Raw genomic sequence first — 16,704 nt, 5'->3', positions numbered from 1 at the left:
AGCGGAAACGTTTTAAAATATCCTCAGCGAGCCTCCTGCCATGACTTTCCACTGGGATGACTCACGGTCTGGGTTTCCACGAAAAGCCTTGATAGAAAAGAAGGACGGCGTTCCACAGAGGCAGGAAGACGAACACAGAGTGCTCCAGTGTGAGCGTTCTCCAATCAATTGACACGCTTTAATTGATTTAAAGGAACAGTGTTTTAGGGGGGATTTATTGGCAGAAATGGAATATAATATTAGGTCTGTTTTCTTTGGTATATAATCATCTGAAAATAAGAATCTTTGTTAACTTAGAATGAGAACTTTACGTCTACATGCGTAGGTCCTCTTCACGGAGCCGGCCGCCACGTTTCTACAGGAGCCCAGAGTGGACAAAAGCAAACGGTGGCTCTAGATAGGGCCGTTTGAGTTTCCACTTCTCCCAAGCTTCTCCTACACTTCTCCTACATTTCTCCTATGCTTCTCCTACGCTCTTGGAGCTCCACACTGTTTATCAGATGGCACAACTGACCCGGCCACAACAAAGTCAACACTCAAATGTCAACAAGGATGACAAAGCAAAAACACGCTAAGCTAAGAGCTAATCAAAGGGAAAACCGCATTGTGCAGCTAGTTCTGTGTAGTTAAGTCACGGATTAAGCTACACACACACACACACACACACACACACACACACACACACACATATATAGGCTATATTCTGCCTTTGTGAAATGGTACCGTGTGTGAGGACTCGTCTCGCATCAGTATGAACTCAGTAAACACTCCCGTTTAACGAGCAGCTGTTGTGGACACATTTCTTGTTGACTGAAAACACAACTCGTGATCAACAGCGGAATGTGAAATGAGAGCAGAAGACAACCGACGATCTCATCTGTGGAGTGACTCATTTAGACCAAAACTTTGGGTTTGGGTTTTGGATGAGGAATCCGAATGACAAAAGGGAGATTCATTGCGTCTTGCATCTGGATTGTGACGGTTAGCTTCATAACCATTCAGATTAGACCAGTAAGGACACACGCAGACACACGTCGGCTCTATGAGGACACGTGTGAAGAGGCTGCGTTTGCCCTTCTTGTTTGGAGTCAAGCTTTGAGCCAGAAGCTTGATAAAGGCTAAAGCGACCTGGAACCACAGACGAGAGGGGGAAAAAAAAAAAAATATCAACAGTGCAACGTGGCATTTGAAAACAGCTGACTGGTTTCATCATCCAGGCTCAGTCCCTTCAAAAAAAAAAAAAAAAAAAAAAAGGCCGCTTGTACATTTAACCCCTCGAGTCATACATGCTCAATCACAGTAAATGACATCTAGTTATACTGCACAATACATATCAAATGACATCGTAAAAACTTACACAACTGTTTAGAGCCAAACAACAAGTTGATTCATTGATTATTTGATGGAATTAAAGTTAAAGAGCAACAATTCTGATAACTGTCTCGGAATTTTTTGTGGATTTTAAAGCAGAAATGCAAAACATCGGCTTGTTTGAACATATTAAATGTGATGATTTGTGGCTTTTCTTTGACTCATATATATGGTCTTGGACAAAAGAAGCTCTTTAAAGATGCCGACTTGGCCCCTTGATGATTTGTTCCTATTTTCTATCATTCTTTCTGATCTCCAACACCTTTAAGAAATGACTGTTGTTGCAGAGAGACAGACACTGAAACGGTGGAAATGTGAGTTTTGAATACATCACATCAACCCCTTTCTGTGACCTTTAGGACTCTGGCCGGGTCACACAAAAGCACACCACACCATCTGTAACATCTTATCGGGAAACAAAGTATAACGTGTGGTTATGTCACGAGGTCAAAGTGCACGAGGTCAAAGTGCACGGACACGGTGTGGTTAGACTGCCAGAGACTGCAGAGTCCTGGCTCCTCACCTGTTTGGGGTCATCGTAGAAGACGCCGACGGTGTTGAGCTTCGGCCCGATGCTGCAGCTCTCCGTGTAGGCTGCACCGCAGTCCTTGTACGATCCTTCCCTGAACTTGTACGCGATGGTGACATTTCTGACAGGAGGTGGCCCGGTCTTTATGATCACGTCACACAGCAGTCCCGAGTACATCAGGAAGCCCCCCACTGTCACAATCAGACACACCAGCAGCACGAGCAACAGGAACACCAGGATTAAATCGGACATGGTTTTCTCTCTCTTCTCAAAAAAGAAGAAGAAGAAGCGGTAACGTAAAGATGCAACAACACACAAAAAGAAAGATATCTGTCAAGCCTAGAACACGTCCTCCTCCCGGGTCACACACAGCGAGACTGGGTGTCCAAGCGGCTCCACGCGACCAAAGCAGACGTGGCTATTCGAAAGACGGAGTTGGATTTTAGGATTCACAGTCGCAATGACCTGAAACGAAGCAGAAAAACACTCGTTCAAGTTGACAGAAAAGACGGTTTGTTTACGGTATTTCCCCAAACACAGGACGCGCTTCCTGGATAGACCATTCCCGTCCGTAGCAGGGGGGGGGGGGGACGACGACGACGACGACGTGAACGCGTCTTTTAAATTATTACTTTTCATGTATTAATCACACCGACAACATATGAACTATAAACCACATACAAATCAACCGATTCATTTGATTCCTATAAATCAACGAAAGCCATCGTTTGAACGTACAGCACACGCATTAATGGCAAATAAATCCCCCCCCCCCCTTTTCCATTACAGTGGTTCAGCCCATAGCTGTGCAGAAGGATGATAGCGCTGTGACAAAAAGCGGCGGTTCTCTTTGTTTTCGTTGGAATATGTTGTTCCTTCACCGATTCTCGAGTCCTGCTTATGTCAAGTTCTTCAAACTATAGAATTTAGCATTTAGGACAAAATATGAAGCGAATTACTAAACGAGTTAGAGCAGAAATCCAGTGGGGCTGAGGTGATGTGTAAACCCAGAACATCTGTAATCAAGTGAGGACAGAATCAGGATTACGTTTTCATTTATTGTGTCATTTAATTACATAACGCTGTTACTAGTTAGGCTCCTCCCCAACACCGGAGGTGTGACAGATGGTTCAAAACAAAGAGTACAGCTTCCTGCAGCAGGGGGGCCTCACTGATGGACTTCAAGACCAGGACCTGTGCTGGAGCGAGTCAATGTTATTACCCAATGGAAATGTGTTAGAGCTCAGCTTCGACCCAATTAGATCATGTGATGTGTCTTTAACGGTCATGTGGTTTATAATGCAAGACAGAGACTTTCTATAAAATGTTGCACAGCTCAGTTTTAAGTTGTGAATTTGACTCGGTCGTTTAAAGACGTAGCTTTCCTTCATTTAAGGCTAAAGCTCATCGGTGCCGTCCCTCTTTATGTCCGTGTTCTTAAATTCATATTCAATGACAAATCAGACTGAAACAATCTCACAATAATCTCCATTTTATTTTGAAAAAAAGAAAAGAAGCATATAACACATTTCTTTAAAGAACCATACTTAATGTGGAAACTGTTTCATCTTCAACAGAAAGTAGAACCAGTGGAGGTACATGAACGCATTGCTTATTGCGTAGAAGTATTGAACACATCTGGAAAGTGTTGATGTAAGAACTCTCGATTGTTTGGTTAATCAGAGTCATCTGTAACATCATCTTGATCCACATCTTCCTCTCTGTTGACCATCTTGCTTCCCTCAGAGTCAGTCCGCAGGGCCTGAAGAAAAGCACGCGAGAAACCTCTCAGCTTGATCGAAGCCGTGAACCAACCACCCCCCCCCCCCCCCCCCCCCCCCCCCCCGTTAACTGTGTCGGCCGCTAACAGCTATCTTATCAGCCCTTCACAGTTTCCACCGCCTGTTAGCCGAACTGTTTGGTTTGGACTTCAACAAAGTAATGACCTACTTCAGCAGCAGTGGAAGCCCGCTGTTTGATCCCCACTCCTGCCAATCTGTTTAGCTACTTAATGCTTACTTACACATTACTTATCTGTTTTGTATTTCCTTACATCCATTGTTCAGTTTAACCAAAAATGTTTTCATACGTTTTTTTTCCTCTTTCTCCCTTTGTTTACAACATACACTCCCTGATTTTTGGGGTTTTGGGTTGGCTGAAAATGACGGGTACCTCATCCTCTGACTGGTCCTGAGGCAGCGGGGAACGTCGCTCCTCCTCCTCCTCCTCCTCCTCCTCCTCCTCGTCCTCCTCACTTTCTTGTGACTGCTGAGAAAGAATCTCTTCACCCTGCAGCAGATGTTTGTTTGTTTACTGTAAGCCGACTCACACGTACAGAGACACTTACTGCAAGTTCGATGATGTCGTACCTTCAGGTTGCGCTTCTTCAGGTTGCCGATCTGAAACGCCTCCTGACAGTTGTTGAGCGACAGCATGGCCTTCACTCTGTAAACAAACAGCTCCAGGCTCTTCTTTAAGGCTGGTACGTGATTGGTCAGACTCGTGTCCTGGTGAAACTGAGCAGCAAACGCATTATGATGGGAATATTCATTACATTCTGAAACATTTGGCAGAGAGATGTCTCCCACTAAAGAGCTGGAAGCTGTGTGAACTGTGGCTACCTTAGAATGTCCACACATGTGATGGAGCTGCCGGGTGCTGAGCTGGAAGGTTTTTAGCAGGTTGTGGACGTCCTCCTTAAAAAGAAATCACCCCCCCCCGATGTCAGCACTTCAGTATCTCTGCTTGGGGAGAGGTTGTGTGTGTGTGTGTGTGTGTGTGTGTGTGTGTGTGTGTGTGTGTGTGTGTGTGTGTGTGTGACGGTGCGAGTCTGTGCGTCTTGTGACCGAGTGAGTGTGCGCCTCCGCGTCTGTCCACGGCTAACCTCACATTTTGCTGCAGCAAACTATGGCTGAAAGTTATGTTTCACACGACAACACAGAATGTTGTTTGAATCATTTAGGGGAGCAGAAGAAGAAAACATGCACTCATACATACAGGAAAGGGCGTCTCAAAGGACTCAACCTTGTTTTTGGGATAAACTAGAAGATTGATTAGTAGTTAATTAGTGGTCTATTAATATGACATTTACAAGCTGTATTTCATGCGTACCATGTGCCTCTTGAAGCTGTTGTCCAGTAGTGGCATCCCCAACTTCAGGAAAGACTCCAGGAAAAGGCGGCCATACTACCAATAACAAGATTAAAATGAATACAGAGTCACAGCAGCTTCACCTGAATGAGAAATCGTTCTCGGCCAACTCACCTTCAGGCACACATTGAGCACTGGCCTAGAATCAAACACCTGTGGGAAGAGAAGAATCAGAGCACAAGTAGGTGAGCAGAGGAGCCGAACACATTTGTTAAAGACTAACAACAAATGCATAAAAGAATGGATGGGATAAAAGGGATGAGATTAAAGAAAAACGACTCAAAATATGACCCAGTACTGAAGGCTGGGAACAGATGAGGCATAAATGTCAGCCACTACATCACGACGCCAACAGACCTTCACTAGGTCGACCAGGACGTGAAGATTTTTGACAGCCAGGGTCCATGTCAGCAGCTTCTCACTCTGAGCCTGAAGGAGAACAGAGGTCACATGTGTCTGTAGTTAAAAACACAAAGAAACTCACGTAGAGTTAGTAGTGACTTTAACATATATTTATTTTTATCTTTAGAGCCACTAGGGGGCGAACGGGAGCACTTGTTCGGACGCGTGTTGTCACTGTCCGGTGCGCAAAAACTGTTCGCTTCCCCTCCACACACACCTGATTCTCATCACCAGGCACTTCCCTATATGCACTTTTTAGCTCAATGCGCCGCCCTGTGTTCAGTGTCAGAACTGCTAATGTGTAAACCCACCCCACGTTTCCCTCAGAGACAAAATAGAACAACAAAACCACGTTATGGCTCCAACATAGTTAGTTATGCAGGAAAAGGACAGTACAGACTAACTGTCACACTACAGACTAACTGTCAGACTACAGACTAACTGTCACACTACAGACTAACTGTCAGACTACAGACTAACTGTCACACTACAGACTAACTCACACTACAGACTAACTGTCACACTACAGACTAACTGTCACACTACAGACTGTCAGACTACAGACTAACTGTCAGACTACAGACTAACTGTCACACTACAGACTGTCAGACTACAGACTGTCACACTACAGACTGTCACACTACAGACTAACTGTCACACTACAGACTGTCAGACTACAGACTAACTGTCAGACTACAGACTAACTGTCACGCTACAGACTAACTGTCACACTACAGAAAACTGTCACACTACAGACTGTCAGACTACAGACTAACTGTCAGACTACAGACTAACTGTCACACTACAGACTAACTGTCACGCTACAGACTAACTGTCACACTACAGACTAACTGTCAGACTACAGACTAACTGTCAGACTACAGACTAACTGTCAGACTACAGACTAACTGTCACGCTACAGACTAACTGTCAGACTACAGACTAACTGTCAGACTACAGACTAACTGTCACGCTACAGACTAACTGTCAGACTACAGACTAACTGTCAGACTACAGACTAACTGTCAGACTACAGACTAACTGTCACGCTACAGACTAACTGTCAGACTACAGACTAACTGTCAGAGAACACAGTGAACACCTGATGGCTCACCTCAGTGTTGTCACTGACTGTGCCAGCAGGAATCTTCCTGATGGCCTTCTCCAGCTCTGCCATCAGCACTTTGTAGAACACCAGGAATGTTTGCCTAAAAGATAAATAATAACAATATGGATGAATAAACTCTTTAATGTGATTATTATTGATTCATTGTTATCACAGTCTGGATGGCAGGAGCACATGAATTACAAGCGGCCGTCCGTTTCGCTCTGAGACGACTAAGCACAGCGGAGCGTTGGTGACGGTGACTGACCTGTTGAGAGTGGGCCACGATGCAGAGCTCTCATCTTTTGAAGCGTTGATGAGCTCGGGGATTCCCACTCCGCTTATTTCCTCCACCGCCTTCAGAACATCGTCGACGTGCTCCAGGTAGATTCTGCAGAGAGCGGAGAAAAGACAGAAAGGTCCTTTAGAGACGACGCTCCTGAAAATCTTCTTATCAGGCATCATATATATACCAATGCAATGTACAGTATGTGTGATACACTTAAATCCATTGCCAATGTATCAGACAGGCTTTTTGTTACTTTCCATCAATTTCATATGCAACTTTTTTAACTGATTTCTGACAAACAGACACACCTTAGGAGAGTATGAAGCGCCTCATTGAATTTGTTCCCTCGCTCCTTCACTCCGCTGGCCGTCACCCAGTCTTGGCGGAGGAATCTTTTTGCTAGGGAAGCTTGGAAGACAAAAAAAAAAAAAATCAGGCCATTTTATCACTCACAGTCCAATTGATCGCAGAGGAGTCGATTTGAGTGAGGCAACGTTTTCTGACTGACCGGTCTCCTCTCTGTAGGCGGCAGGGTTCCCTCCCTTCTCTGACACGGTGGACAGCAGCTGGGAGAGACACAGGGCCGAGCTGAGACTCGGCATCGTGCTGCGGAAGTTCACCAGGTACTCCAAGCCGTGTCTAAACGAAGCAACAATAAAGGAGGCAAACACACAATTAAACCCACGGGACTTATACTGATATCAAGAGTTCGTTATGTTAACTGCATCACTCACTTTACAAGCTGCCCCAACGTCAAATCACCGCTTTCCTCTTTTAGTCGTTCGGCCAAAACTCCCAGCGCCTTCTTCAGTAAGCTCCGCCGTCCCGGCTGGCTGAATCCAGACCTGACGAACACACACACACACACACACACACACACACACACACACACACACACACACACACACACACACACACACACACACACACACACACACACACACACACACTGATGTAGATCCATCTAAACAGAAGCTAGACACGCCGACCTCTTCCTACCGCTCTGTAATTCCACAGAGTGAAAAGATTCAACGTCTCCTCCTCACCAGCTGAAGGTGGTGTTCAGGACCTGCAGGAGCAGCTGGTAGCCCGAGGACATCAGATGGTGCTCCTGAACATCCGTGGCGGGACCGTCCACAACACCGTTGTTCTCAGACAGCAGAGTCTGGTGGAAAAAAAATAATAATTCACAAATGTAAACAAGTGGAAGAAAGAGGCGTGGCCTCCACTCGTATCTACAGATTTCTTTGTCACCTGAAAATAGTTGTGGCAGTTCTCCAGGTGTGAGCAGAGGGCAGGCAGCAGCCGGACGCAGTAGGAGGCGATATCCTCGGAGCTCCTCTGCTGTAGATGGGAGAAGCCCACGCTCTTATCCGTCCTTCCCTGCAGAAGAACACGAGTCATCAGGTTCGGCCTCATAGAAGCCTGCATATTAGTGTTACACAGGTGGAACAAAATATCACCGACACCCAAAGCATCTTGGCCGACGGGACAGAAAATGTACTTTCTTCAGGAAATCAAGAATGAATATTATATATATATATATCTTTTTCTGCACCTTGAAGAAAGGGGGTCTCTTGGCGGGGGCAGCCGTGAGACTGAACTCCAGCTTGCGATGCATATCCTCCAGCAGGAACACCAGCTCAGCAGGACCCAGCAGAACCTCCTCCCGCACCTCAACCACAGGACAATGTCAAGAGACGTAGAACGCAAACCTGTGCACTGATGTATGTGTCCCTTCGCGAAAGGACGGAGGACACGCATCTGTACAAGTCTGATGGGAATCACATTTTAAGAACTATGTATCTGGATACAATCTAGGAAATGGATTTGAGCTGGAAGTGTGGACACAACAAAATGGGAAAATAGGGTCCAGATTGAAAAAATACAGAAGTTACCCTTTAAAGTTTGAAAGCCTTGATATATTTAATAATAATAACAATTCAAATCTATACTTTTTTTCTGAAGAAAGCCCGACAAACCTTCTTGTTCCTTCTCACCTTGGTGTGGAGCTCAGAGTCGAGCAGCGAGCGGGACAGCAGGCCACACTGCAGCACGTCGAGCACCTCCACGTCCAGCTCCCTGAAGAACTGCCTGTAGGACACCAGACTGACACCTTGCCGGATCTCCTTCTCCTTCTCCGGCTGCTCCTTCAAGCACAAGCAGAAACCCCCCACCCTTTTTTTTTAGCGTAGCTCCATTTAAAAAAAACAAAAAAAAACAGAGATTAATACGTGAGGTTTAGAGTTTACCTGCTGAGTTTTCTCCGCTTCGTTCGTCTCCTCAAGCTGAGAGCTGCTCTCTGAGGAGTTCTTACCAGGGGCCTTCCTCTTCTTTCCCGTGCCGTCTAAAAGAACAATATGCGAGTCAGACAATTATGAGCGTATTTATTCCTTATTCTGAGCATTTGGTTTGATTCCGTTACCTTTCTTCGCCTTATTCACAGGAGCAGCAGAACCAAGTGTAACCCCATCTGGGCTTTCTCCATCAAAGTTGGCAACAGGTGGAACATAGCCTGGTGTTTCTGGAACACACATCACAGAACATAGTTTTTTTTTTAAAAGAGTTGACCCCATGCGGCACGACGGGCAGATCTTTAGACGCTCCGTATCGACGGATCTAAAGGTCACCTGCCAAAGCCCGCTCCAGCAGCGACTGAAGGTAGGTGATGTTCTGCAGACGGGTCATCACTTTCATCTTCATCTCCGTTTCTTTTTGTTCGCAGAACGCATTTATGATCTAGGTCACAAAACCAGGGTTTAGTCACATGTCTTACCTACTTTAAAAAGAAACGGGTTGTAAAAAAAAATCAAAGCACACGCAGTAACCTCTCTGAACCAGTTGATGGCGTGAAACAGCAAAGAACAGAAGAATTCCCGATCAGCTTTCGACAGGCTCTCAAATTTCTCTAATGCGTCCATGTCGGTCAGGATCAGAGGGCAGCCTGTGGTCCAGCACATGTAAACACACACACACACACACACACACACACACACACACACACACACACATCATTTTACAGCCATAGAGATGCGATCAGATATAAGTGTGTAACTTCCTGGTCCTCACCCAGCAGGCCGTCGATCTCGTCCAGGTCTCCCTGGTGCAGTTTGTGCTCACAGAGTCTCAGGAGGCGGAAAAATGGAGACAGACAGAGAGGAGACACTCGCCTGTCCCCCGCAAAACACAGGAAGGAAACAAAAGGCAACACCTCGTCGATTACACGTTTGTAAGACGTTAGGAAACAAACTGACTCTACTGCAAGTGAAACACATCACCGGCTACATATTCTGTCATCGCTCATTGGAGCTGGTTTTAAAAGGCGGTGGGAGCGAGAGCGACTGACTTGTGGGCCTTGGTGGTTTGACTCTGCTGCTCTCCTTTGGTCTGCAGATCTTTGGCCAGCAGAGGCAGTAGGTTGATGACGATGCTTCCCTGAACCTCCAGGTCGTACATCACACGGGGCGGGAAGGGAAAGGAGCTGAGAGACACGCAGACATGTCGGACGTTACAGGAAGGTTCATTCAAACCGGTACTTTTCCCACGCGGCCAGCCGTCCGTCACTAACCCGGATATTTCCGGTCCGAGATCCACCACGAAGTCCACCTGGAAGTCGTCTATGACGCTCTTTCCGATCGTTTGCTGTTGGTCGGAGAACGAGAACCAGAAGGCTTAGTGACGTCTTCTGTTGGACGCATGTCAAGAGGAGAGTAACGACGGGGAAGCGTTCGTCTGGGACACACCTGCACCTGTGGGTCCAGGCTGGAGCTCAGCACCAGGTTGGCCAGTTCATCGTAGTAGAGAGCCGCGGCCTCGGGTGAACTTTCACTGCTGGACTTCACCAGCTCCAACAGCGCCGTCACCTGCGACAAGCGATACGTGAAGAGATCTAAAGACCAGTCAACTTCAGGTACGTGCGGTTCACCGTGCGTTCTGATGACAGGTGGAACAGGAATGAAGAGGAAATACATCTCAGGTCTCAGGTGACCCTAGCCAAACCCTCCTTGGTAGAAATTGTATATCATATAAAGGTAAAGTTATTCACAAGTCCCGGTTGATCAAACATCGCTGCTTTCTATAATAAAATGAAGACGATGGCAACAGTGTAAACACAAATGTTAAATCTTATCGACTTATGAAGCAAAATCAAATGCAAAATAAGAAGTAACCTGAAAAATATGTATTGTTTTATATGATTATCCCCTTCTCCCCTATTAAACACTGAATCTAAGACTGAAGAACATAACCAGTTACTGTTATCTGTGTGTACTTGGAGTTATGGACTGCAGCTATGATTCAATAACTCGCCAGAACTGTAAGCCCAGTCTGACTCACAGTGGTCTGTGCTGCCATTGGCCGGCTGCTTCTCCTCCCCTCCCATTATCTATTTTGCAAGGCCACCGTTGCTGCATCCTGACCTTAGTGGCGCCTAAGACAACTGTGATGGATTTAAAGAAAAACAAACAGAGGATGATTTTTTTTTTTTTTCCCTCTCTTGTGCCAAATTATGATGGGTTCAACCTTTCTCCTGCATTGGCACAGCGCTGAAACTCAGTGTGGAGAAAGGTCTGGCTATAAGAGTCGAGAATAGAAGTGATGTCGAAATGAAGAATAAACAAACTAAGCATTCTGATCGCTTTAATGCAGAACATGTACCTGTCTGAGGGTCTCCTGAGGTAACGAGCCGTTCTGTGACTCCTTCCCTTTACGCCTGAGGGGGGCAGCAGAGAGCGTGGCTGAGCTATAAAGTGACAGAATGAAGAAGTGCGATGTGTTACGTGTGCCTGCGAGCGACACCTCTTACCCGACGGCCCCCATGCTTCCTACAATCCTGACGGCGCCGATGATGCCGATGCGCTTGTACTTGGGCACGGTGCTGGAGAGCTGCTTGCGGATCACTATGTGCATGTCATCCTGAGGGGGCGGAGCAGAGTCACAGAGAGCTGGGTCAGCGGAGGAGACGGAGTCAAGAAAAAGGCTGAACTTTGTATTCTCGTGGATGTTGACCTGGATGTGAGATCCCTGCTGCTGCTGCCCAAAGGCCAGGCTGCTCAGGAGGTGGAAGAGTCTGCGGATCTGCTGGGGCGTGAGGCTGTCCATGTAATCTAAGATTCCCTGAATCAAAAGTAGTTCTCAGTGAAAAAGTGAACCAAACGCAACAATATTACAGCTTCGTAAGAAAGCTCAAATTTAATTTATACAGTTATTTGAATATTTTTGTTTCTCATAACAATGACAAAAAAATGTGTGCCAACTGGAAACAAAAAGATGAACAAATTAAAATAAATATTCAGTATATATATTTATATTTATAGATAAATATTAAAAAATATATAAATATATATATATCTTAAAATATATTTAAAAAAAATATATATATATATATATATATATATATGTATATATATATATATGTATATCTTAAAATATTCAGAGTGTGGTCTCTTTTTAAATTCTGAAGAGCAAAATATTATCTAGATATCACTTTTTGGTAAGTAGCGTCTTTAGAGCCTCTTTTGGAAATTACAAAGATTTTCTTTTTCCGTCTTTTTGGAAAATTCCTCCAACAAAAATCTCTGATTTGTAAATATTTAAAGTGACCCTGATTCTGCAGATTTAAGTTGTCCTGAAGGACCTGAAAGCTCCGATCTGTGATTTATGCATTTTTTTTTTTTAAAGTGTGGTTTGGTGAGAAGACAGAAGGATCCCCTCCTCACCTTGACAAAAACAGCATAAAGGGACATTTCTGAGGGCTTTTCTGTAACGAGGCCGCAGAGCAGCTCCAGAGCCGCGTCCACCTCCCCACCCACACCGCTGCACACGTGGGTCACCAGAGAGCCCACCACCTCCTGCAAAACAGACAGGAGTTCCAATGACTGGGCTGCAAAAACAACAGATAAACAGGCGTAAGAGCATTTTAAGAAATATGAATCCCAAACCCACCTGTTGGCAGTAAGAGTCAAAAGCTGTGAAGGAGTGTCGGTACATGTGTCCACCAAAAGGCGCCACACAGGGGTCAGGGGAGCGCAACAAGCCCTGAGCCAGAGCCAGGATGGAGGGGAAATACCCTCGCATGACCTAGAGGGACATCACTGATTAATACAACCAATCACTCAAATAATAATACATATATATATAAAAACAAAATGCCCTGCGCTACCGTCTTTGTGTCTGAGCTTGTACGGCTGCAGACGGACCCACCTGAGCGTAGTCCCTGAAGGTCCTCTGGAGCAGAGCCTCCTGGATCAGTCCGGTCCTCACTTTCCCCTTCAGCACCCTCTCTGCCCCCCGCCGGCTCTGGTTGGCATTGGTGGAGTGGAGGATGAACAGCACCAGCAGATCTACTACCTGCCGTGTGAAGGGACAGACAGATTCACATGAATGTGACACAGACAGGCAGGTCCTTGACTTTAAAACGTCTACTGTGTCCAAACGTTGGGGCTGGTTTTGAATGAAGGAGATAACGCTCACCTTCTGGTCCTCCTCTTTGTCCACAGACTCTATAGCCTGATGGAAAAAAAACAACGAAAAAAATTGACAAGACCGTCATTCAAAAGCATCAGCATTTATTAATCAACTAAAGCAAGGGGGAATACAATAGTGGTTCATTTCCCACCTTGAGCCAAGCCTCAGATATGATTTTCTGGAATCGCACCGCCGACTTGATGCCGTCCAGCGTCAACGTCACGCTGTCTTGGCTGCTGCCAGCCGACGGTGCGGAAGCGGACCTGCTGCAACACCGGGCGATTCATTTAAACTCCAGGAATGCAATTATATCCAAGAACCTACCGGCCTACTTCAAAATATGCTGCTGACTACATATGCTGCTGAACGGCTGTGAGGGATCGGTGGAGTCTTACGCCGCTGACCTTTTGCTCTTTGAGCTGCTCTGAGAGGCCTGCAGCACGGCGGGGAGGACACACTGCTCCAGCTCCAGCTTCTTACGAAGACTACACACCACCTACACCCAGGACCAGACACACAATTTCAATATATATATATATGTACGTACTGTAAAGAGCACAATTACCATCTCGTGTTTGCTGAATGCATCATGGCGTAGACTCGGAGTCTGACCTCATAAGCATCAGAGGCTGAGACAGAGTGTAGGATGAACTTGACCACCACAGGTAGGTCCTCCAGCTGCACGGCAGCCAAGGTGACCATGACGGCTCCACGGACCTGAGAGAGCAGACAGTGACGGGTCAGTGACATGCAAATGAATGGAATGTCATCTGTGTGTGTGTGTGTGTGTGTGTGTGTGTGTGTGTGTGTGTGTGTGTGTGTGTGTGTGTGTGTGTGTGTGTGTGTGTGTGTGTGTACTACCTCTTTAAGTAATGAGGAACTAAGGTTCAGGCTAGAGAGGGCATCCAGGATGGGGACAGTCAGCTGAGTGTTCTCCTGGAGTAAAGAGCTACAGAGAAGCGGGATGAGAACGGCGACTCGTACGGCACAAGAACCACGGACCTGTAGTGGAGCTCTACTGCACCTACTTGAGCTCTCTGGCTACGTCATTGTGCTGGGAGTCGTCCAGTATCTCCGGCAGGCTGCTGATGATGTCGCGCTGGACCTCCACCGGCGCCACCGACACCAGCTCCATGAGCTTCGCCGCCAACCCCTGCAAAACAACAGGCCACACAGAGGGCTGACTTCATCATCTAGACATTAGCGGTGACCGATGTGGAGAAGAAACACGCGATTACAGGTGTAAAATGAACAGAGCAGCAAAAGTAAAAACACAGTTATTGACTTTAAATCCCTGTCATCAGAGAAATGACTACCTTGCTGTCCACAACTCGGTCTAGCCATTTGAACTGGTTGATGATTGTGTGAGGAATGCTGAGGCCTCCCTCTCCAGTACTGTGAGGGACAGAACAAGTAGAAAAATAACATTAAAAAAAAGAGTGTAAAACGGTTAGAAATGCTGTAAAAAAAACTAAATACTGACCCATCACACATAAATTCAGGGAGCTTCTCGAGCAACGTGTTGATGATGACGGTCTGCGTGAAAAAGAAAAGCAGATTAAGGATTAGTGGAATATTTGTTTTCCTTCCTTTGTGAAGGAGGGATGCTGTGGTCTTCTAGGAAAAAAGATCTCACCTGCAGCATCTCAATCCCCAACAACATGCGCAGCAGACTTTCCTGAAAAGAGCTGCCATTACTGCAACACAGATTAAAAAATCGTGTCAGTATGTCAAGAGTCCCGACATGAGGCTGGTCCAGACCGTAGCTCTGCTCTGTATGAGCTCTGCCCACGTAGCCTCTCATCAGCACCGAGTGTGTTTTATGTGAGAGTCACCTGGAGTCTCCGTCAGACAATCGGGGGACACATGGAAGAAGGCAGTTCCTAAAGCGCTCGGCGTCCTCGATATGAGACTCCAATCCAGCGGTGAACTCCTGCACGATCTGAGCAAAGAGATGTCCGTGAGACACAACCGCCTCGTGATAAAAAAAACCTAGATCTCGCGTAGGGACGGTTGTATGGCTCATGCTTACCCCAGGGTACCTGGGGCTCTTCTGTAGTTGTTTCTGTATCCTCTTTTGGAAAACGACTTGGTCGACAGCTAGAGAGGGGGGGGGGGGGGGAGATAAGGATCAGAAACAAATCAGAAAGTAACTTGATTCGCTGGCTTGGTACGTTTTGAAACTTGGATGGAGTGTGTTTTTACCGATCTCATTGGATGTTCCGCCCTGTTTTAAGGTGACACCTGCCTCTCGAAGGAAGACCCCAAACACACTTTCATTCGTTTCCTCTGGAGCAGGTTCCTTTGCTTTGCGACTCTTCTTTGCCTCTATAGAGAGAAGAGAACGAACCGTTAATAAAGCAGAACCCAGCAGAGAACACTGGGCTCCCCATGACGACAATGCTTGAGACAAGGTGCCATCAGGTAACGAAGGGAGCGAGATGTCATAGTCCTGTGATGTGACGTCACTCTCAATGTAAATAATGACAGGCCTCTGGGAATTTGGATATCGTAAACCCTTGTGCTAACACATAGGTTAGCTATAAACTGGTGTGATGTTACGTTACACAACACTTACTAGTGGTCGTGGTTGCTCCCTCTCCTTTACCCACAGACGAGCGTCGCTTTTTACGCATCATCTGATGAAATATGAAGGACAACAGATGCTTAATGGCTAACGTTAAACCAAGCTAGCGTCAACAGTGGTAAACAAGCTAACTTGTCGTTATAACAAGTTAACTTGCACTGGGGACAACGTTACAGCAAACTGCTACTGTGGCTAAGGTATTAGCTAATCCAGTAATACATAACTAACGGTACAATACAAACATGCCATATTTAAGTACGTTAAATGGTAAAAGTGACACGTACGCTTGGTTGACAGACAATCACACAGACGGCGAAGTTGAAGACACAGAAAATACAAAACAAACTCTCGCGCCAAAGGTGTCTAGTGCGTCACAAACAGGTTAGGGATCATCTATTTAGATCTTCATCGAGTTTAGGGAACCGAGGGGGACAGCTGTGAATAAATTAACTAATCAAATAAAGCGACTATAGATTGTATATATAGCTCCTTTATAAATTAGTCTGTTGACTTAAGTATATGTTGTGCTTTTAAAAGTGGTCCGTCTTTCTACACTACAACGACTACAACATATTGTATACGGTCCCTAATTTTCTAGCATTACATCGCATGTTTTAGATAACCATCTTGTCCGTTGGTGGGCGGGGTGAGAACTCTGTCGACATATTTTCTCATGATTACCTTTTCCGGGATACGCCGTGCAATGAAACAGGCAAAAGCCCCCCAACTCGACGTACCTGCGCAACTACATCAAAGAGTGTATTGTACATTGAGAGGCTTCACCGTTACCTGCTTCCTTCTTCGCC

General features: G+C 46.0%; 2 protein-coding genes across 4 annotated transcripts in view; both read right to left on the bottom strand.

The window, feature by feature from the left end:
* The window catches only part of tex264a (testis expressed 264, ER-phagy receptor a), a 52,594-nt gene extending 50,137 nt beyond the window's left edge, over positions 1-2,457 (bottom strand). Inside the window, exon 1 of the mRNA XM_068711932.1 lies at positions 1,895-2,457. Within this exon, the coding sequence (XP_068568033.1) occupies positions 1,895-2,152 (258 nt within the window). The 5' untranslated portion in view covers positions 2,153-2,457. The remainder of the gene's footprint in view (positions 1-1,894) is intronic.
* Positions 2,458-3,392: 935 nt separating this feature from the next.
* On the bottom strand, positions 3,393-16,268 carry fancd2 (FA complementation group D2). Of its 3 annotated transcripts, none has more exons than XM_068711931.1 (44): positions 16,183-16,268; positions 15,890-15,950; positions 15,517-15,639; positions 15,344-15,411; positions 15,147-15,253; positions 14,948-15,008; positions 14,795-14,847; positions 14,628-14,706; positions 14,340-14,464; positions 14,173-14,260; positions 13,924-14,028; positions 13,716-13,807; positions 13,463-13,577; positions 13,318-13,353; positions 13,048-13,194; positions 12,790-12,924; positions 12,564-12,695; positions 11,854-11,961; positions 11,651-11,760; positions 11,503-11,557; positions 10,590-10,709; positions 10,415-10,488; positions 10,193-10,327; positions 9,916-10,016; positions 9,675-9,790; positions 9,477-9,585; positions 9,272-9,370; positions 9,099-9,193; positions 8,847-8,990; positions 8,405-8,521; positions 8,101-8,229; positions 7,893-8,011; positions 7,581-7,691; positions 7,355-7,485; positions 7,155-7,254; positions 6,826-6,948; positions 6,567-6,660; positions 5,408-5,479; positions 5,165-5,203; positions 5,012-5,086; positions 4,522-4,596; positions 4,270-4,416; positions 4,073-4,189; positions 3,393-3,662 (listed from the first exon to the last, which is right to left on the bottom strand). In XM_068711931.1, the coding sequence occupies exons 2-44, from the start codon at positions 15,948-15,950 to the stop codon at positions 3,576-3,578; spliced, it is 4,329 nt and encodes a 1,442-aa protein (XP_068568032.1). In that variant the 5' UTR covers positions 16,183-16,268; the 3' UTR covers positions 3,393-3,575. The 3 variants fall into 3 exon arrangements, with proteins under 3 accessions (XP_068568032.1, XP_068568030.1, XP_068568031.1); XM_068711929.1 differs by having other exon boundaries at positions 8,847-8,996; positions 16,183-16,267; XM_068711930.1 differs by having other exon boundaries at positions 8,847-8,996; positions 13,463-13,574; positions 16,183-16,267.
* Between the last annotated feature and the right edge of the window lie 436 nt (positions 16,269-16,704).

This window comes from Cebidichthys violaceus, unplaced genomic scaffold (genome assembly GCF_023349555.1).
Source record: "Cebidichthys violaceus isolate CVI_PGR_0920_01 unplaced genomic scaffold, fCebVio1.0.p SCAF_17, whole genome shotgun sequence".
In the NCBI taxonomy this organism is placed as follows: Eukaryota; Metazoa; Chordata; class Actinopteri; order Perciformes; family Stichaeidae; genus Cebidichthys; species Cebidichthys violaceus.
This window is presented reverse-complemented; position numbering and strand designations above follow the sequence as displayed.